Source organism: Rhinopithecus bieti, unplaced genomic scaffold (assembly GCF_001698545.2).
Source record: "Rhinopithecus bieti isolate Rb0 unplaced genomic scaffold, ASM169854v2 scaffold_19459, whole genome shotgun sequence".
NCBI lineage: Eukaryota > Metazoa > Chordata > Mammalia > Primates > Cercopithecidae > Rhinopithecus > Rhinopithecus bieti.
The window spans coordinates 3595029-3600662 of record NW_016809864.1 but is presented as its reverse complement, the minus strand read 5'-3'; the positions used below and the strand labels follow the sequence as shown (position 1 = coordinate 3600662).

Genomic DNA, 5634 nt, shown 5'->3' with positions numbered 1-5634 from the left:
AGCTAAGTGAAGTGTCCTTCCTTCTTTTTTCCTTCCCTTCCCTTCCCTTCCCTTCCCTTCCTTCCTTCTCTCTCTCTCTCTTTTTTTTGACAGAGTCTTGCTCTGTCACCCAGGCTGGAGTGCAGTGGCATGTTCTTGGCTTACTGCAGCCTCTGCCTCTGGGGTTCAAGCAATTCTCTTGCCTCAGCCTCCCAGGTGGGACTACAGGCTCCCAGCTGGGACTACAGGCACATGCCACTGTACCCAGCTAATTTTTGTATTTTTAGTAGAGATGAGGTTTCTCCATGTTAGCCAGAATGGTCTGAAACTCCTGACCTCAAGAGATCTGCTCACCTCGGCCTCCCAAAGTGCTGGGATTACAGGCATGAGCCACCACACCCGGCCTAGTGAAGTGTATTTCTTTCTGAAAGACTCTATCAGGATGACTAAGCTATCTCCAAAGCAGAGATAAATGGAGACTTTGTGAGTACTGGCCTCTTTTACTCTTATTTAGCACCTATTATACACCAAGCCAAGCCCTGTGCAAAACCTACAGAGAGTAGATTCTCTGATTTCCTCTATTGGAACAATGGTAGAAATGGGAGTGTGGAGCATGTGTGTAGCTTGGAAAAGGGAACCCAGGCCAATTCTAGTGAGAAGCAGAGAGATTACATTGCAGTCTATGCTGGCAGTTTCTCCTAATTTGATTGCCTTGCTGTGGCACTGGACTTAAGTTCAAAGATTCTGTTTGCAAAATAAACAGATTTCCAAAGACATGGCTTCATCTCGATTAAGACAGCCTGCTGGGCTTGAGACGGTGTCTTCCAGGGTGTATTTTAAACAGGTGTGACAAGTGTTGCCAAGGCTGAGTGTGGGAGGATCAATAGCAGTGGCCACTAGGGGGCAACTTGCATGGGAAGCCCTACGTAGTGAAAAATAAATCATACCAACTAGGATGATGTTTACCATTTCCTGTCCTGGCAGACACACTCCAAAGGGAGTCATTTTCAATGCAGGTGGCAGTAAGAAACTTGTCTCTTCAAGGACCTTGTCCTTTCTTCTTGACAGCTACTTCCTTTTCTCATCTCCCCCAGTGACACCCTCTGCTCCCCAGTGACACCTGAACCTCTGCCTACTTCTCTGCCCATGCCCTATGTTCCCAAAGTGGGTTCCCAGCAACATTAATGCCACTGAATGTTAAGATGCTCACTGGTTTTCCTTAAGAGCAAAGCGATCAGATGTCAAAAGTGTTTGGGAAATGGTGGGTTAAAAAGAGTTCACCAGTTTTTATTACCACAAGGCTTTTCAGAGCCTTTAATTTGCTCACCTGATAATAACAGTACTACTAATACCAGTCGTAACCTGCATGCATTTATTACTTTCCCTATGCCAGGTACTGTGACACGTGTTTTAAACATCTTATTTCACAACAAGCTAGGAGGGAGGTGACATGATGGTCTCCACTTTGCAGAACAGAAAATAGGGGATCAGAGAGGTTGAGGATAACAAGACTAGCAAATGATGGTGCCTGTATTGGAACCCATGTGTGTCTGAGTCTAAGCCCATCATATCCAACTTGTCTCTTTTTTTTTGTGACAGAGTCTCGCTCTGCCACCCAGGCTGGAGTGCGGTGGCATGATATTGGCTCACTGCAACCTCCACCTCCCGGGTTCAAGCAATTCTCCTGCCTCAGCCTCCTGAGTAGCTGGGACTACAGGCACGTGCCACCATGCCTGGCTAATTTTGGTATTTTTAGTAGAGACAGGGTTTCACCATGTTGGCCAGGCTGGTCTCAAACTCCTGACCTCAGGTGATCTGCCTGCCTCAGCCTCCCAATGTGCTGGGATTACAGGCGTGAGACACCGCGCCTGACCTGTCTCTCCCTTTTAAGAAAGTGACAGAATGTGGAAGGTGGGGGCATACAAACTCCCCAACCTTGCTACCATACCTCATCTAGAGTCTGGGTCTAGAGGTTGAGTAGAGAACACTAGAGGCAGACCAATGACCCCAGAGGAACTTGGTTCTCACTGGGACCCCTTTTCCTCTCCCTGGACAAGGCAGGATAAAGGTGCCTTTAGCAGGACAGGTGAAGTTAGCCTGGATTGGGTAGAAAACAGCTCCCTGCTTTTAACCTATCCTGAAATACGTTCCAAATGCATCAGACGACAAAAGGATGATATAAGGACAGAAATGCAGACTGCCTCCAAATGCCATCACAGGGATCATAATGGCTTTGTTTTTCACAGGGAGGGAAAAAAAACTTAATGCCTCAAATTAGTAGGTCTGTCATGTTCCAAATTGTTTGCGTTTCTAAAAATGGACTTTGACATGTGAATACTTATTATCTAATGCAAAACCCAAAAATGTCTCTCTCAAGGCAACAGCCAGGTAGTCAGGGGATTCTCATTAAACACACTGATGTAAAGCTCTCTTTCCCAATGAGGGAATAGAATGCACTCTCCTCCCTGCAACAACTCAGGATGTTTCTGAGCCTCTGGGGCCCTGGTCAAACTCTCCTCTTCAGAACCTTCAACTTACAAAAAGATATCTGGAGAACAAATCACAGTGTTAGTTTCCCCCGAAAGGTATCTTGACTGCAGTCATTTTCACAGTATGGTCCCAGACCTGTAGCATCAGCATCACCTTGGGACCTGTTAGCAGTTCCACTCCACAGACCCCATCCAAGGCTTAGTGAATCAGGCGCTCCTGGGTGAGACCCAGGAATCTGGGTTTGTAACAACCTTCCGAGCGATGCTGATGCGTGCTCAAGCTGGTTACAACGTGAGAGCCATTGGTCTCATGGTCCCTTCTCCTCCTCCTCAGTCAGTATGTTTTGCAGACTCTCAATGATCCTTCCACTCCATTTTCTTCTCTCCGTCCTCTACCCACCCCAGGGCAGGTCACCACCCACCTGCAAGAGCCTTCCAGTGGGTGCCCGCAACTCTAGTCCACAGTCCCCTAATCCAGTCTCCACTTAGAAGCTAGAATAATCTTTTGAGAGGGGAAAAAAAAAAAAAAAATGGCCATGACTGTTTATATGGTTTGGCTGTCCCCCACCCAAATCTCATCTTGAATTGTAACTCCCACAGTTCCCACGTATTGTGGGAGGAACCCGGTGGGAGAGGACTGAATCATGGAAGTGGGTCTTTCCTGCGCTGTTCTTGTGATAGTGAATGAGTCTCACAAGTTTGGATGGTTTTAAAAATGGGACTTTCCCTACACAAGCTCTCTCTTTCCTATCCACATAAGATGTGACTTGCTCCTCCTTGCCTTCTGCCTTGATTGTGAGGTTTTCCCAGTCATGTGGAACTGTGAGTCCAATAAACCTTGTTCTTTAGTAAACTGCCCAGTCTTGGGTGTGTCTTTATCAGCAGCATTAAAACGGACTAATACACCAGTTTCTTGCTTATATCCCTGCAATGCCTCCTAATTTTCCCCAGTTCAAGCTCATTAAAGGGTTCTACCAGGCGGGCACGGTGGCTCATGCCTGTGATCCCAGCCCTTTGGGAGGCCAAGGCAGGTGGGTCATCTGAGGGTGGGATTTTGACCAGCCTGGCCAGCATGGTGACACCCCATTTCTACTATATGTAAATACACACACACACACACACATATATATATATCAAAAATTATCTGGGCATGGTGGCATGTGCCTGTAATCCCAGCTACTCAGAAGGCTGAAGCAGGAGAATCACTTGAACCTGGGAGGCAGAGGTTGCAGTGAGCCAAGATCACACCACTGCACTTCAGTCTGGGTGACAGAGTGAGACTCCATCTCATAAATAAATAAATAAACAAATAAACAAATACATATATAGTTCTGCCTCCACCTCCTTAGGTCAGCTACTTCTCCACCAAGTCCAACAAAGCATAAAGAGAAGGGTGTTTCTGGTCTATTCTAAAAAGAGCCGCATCCATTACACCCCAGTGGAAAATAGCTTAGAATAAGAGTCAGACTGATAGAGGTTCAAACTGCAGCTCTACCACTGAATAGTCATATGACTCTAGACCAGCAAGACTTATCCTTACTTAGACATCACGTCCTCATTTCTAAATGCGGAAGACAATGCCTACACAGCCTTATCATCAGAGAATTAAATGATAAAATGATGTAAAGGGCCAGTCCTCTGGCACATAGTAGGGAGCTAATTAATTAATGATAGCTGCCACCTGGTCTGGTCACCCAGCTGGGAACTCACAGACTCAAGTCGACCAACTTCTTAACCCTCTCTGCTCACCACGCTGTCCCAGGAAAGCTGAAAATAGCATTCTGTTCTCTAAAAGGCTAATCATTCCCAAGACTCTTGGCCAATAACTTCATTAAGTTTATCTCACCCTCAGAAGCTGTGTTCTTCCCCCGCACCGCCCCCATTAATTTACCTTGTGTTTTGCCATTTGCCATTGCAGCTTTCTGAGAAAAATTAACACATTTCACCTTACCTGGCATGATTTCTCATAGTGATGTTTTCCATCAGGCAACAAATATTGGGAAGTGAGGGGTAGCACATTGTCCAACAAATGCTAGATGTACACACACACACACAAACACCTACACACTGGAACTCAGACGGACTTGCAGATGCCACCCTATGCAGACACACATGTGCACAGGTCACACAGACACCAGGACTCTCTATCCCTTCATGATTTAATGCTAAATTTGACAACACCTGGACGAAAGAGCTAGAAAAAGCAGTACAGTACCTTTTGGTGACTTAAGTGTCGACACTGCCCAGTCACCATCAGAACTTCCTAAAAAAATAACAATCAAGAGATGCCGATGATCTATTTGCAGGGCACCCATGTTCACTATGTCCTCACACCCAGGTGCTGTTGGCTGCCCCTGCTGCAGCCTCTAAGCAGGGGCAGGCCTCAGGGGACCCAGGGAACAGGGAAGGGAGCCACGTGTGAAAACAAAGCTATGTGTGTACCTCTTTCTGCAAGGCCTTGAAGCAACATCACGTTAACACCCAACAGAAGATCAAAAGAAGCCTCCTGAAAAAGGCCTAGATATGTTCAGTTATGTAAGACAGAAAGAGAATTCTTAGGTGGAAAATCTGGCTGTAAATTTCAACCTGCTTAGAAAAAAAGGAAATTTTGAGTTCTATGAGCTAATCTTAGCTCAAGACTACACTCTGATGACAAGAGGTAGATTTTGATCGTGTTCCATTGCAATCCCCTCTCCTGAAAAGGGGCACATTATTAGCCCCAGATTCAAGGTTGGGACAGGCTCTACTGACTGCAACTTTAAATGCTGAGTGACAGGCCCTGTGGGGTTGGGGCTACCTTACCACAGTACCTAATACACAGTCTGTGTTTGGAAAATATGACTGAATGAAGGAATGCATTCAATTTTATCCACAGAGTCACCCTTTCTAAGGTAGGGAAATTCTTCTAAACAGTAACGAGATCAAGCTTGTTATCTGAGAATCCCATAATGAGTAATACATTGCTTTACAGAACAGGTATGTGGCTGGAGTTTTCATTATAAATCAGTTTATCCGAATTGAATTCCCTTTCAGATGTCCCGAATGAGCCCTGGGGGATCTAACATTATTAACAGAATTCCATAATGACTCCTTCCATAAAATAAAGGATACTGAGAATTAGCCAAGGCTATACCCAACCCAACCCGCCCCTTCCCCCCACACCCCA

The 5634-nt window shown here is 45.8% G+C and overlaps 1 protein-coding gene across 2 annotated transcripts in view; it reads right to left on the bottom strand.

Annotated features, from left to right (window-relative positions):
* The window catches only part of SHISA9 (shisa family member 9), a 344219-nt gene that overhangs the window by 21323 nt on the left and 317262 nt on the right, over positions 1-5634 (bottom strand). The window contains exon 4 of one of the 2 annotated variants that reach the window (XM_017890724.1): positions 4684-4731. The exons of the other annotated variant lie outside the window; for it this stretch is intronic. Within the exon in view, the coding sequence (XP_017746213.1) occupies positions 4684-4731 (48 nt within the window). The remainder of the gene's footprint in view (positions 1-4683; positions 4732-5634) is intronic. 2 annotated transcript variants of the gene reach the window in all.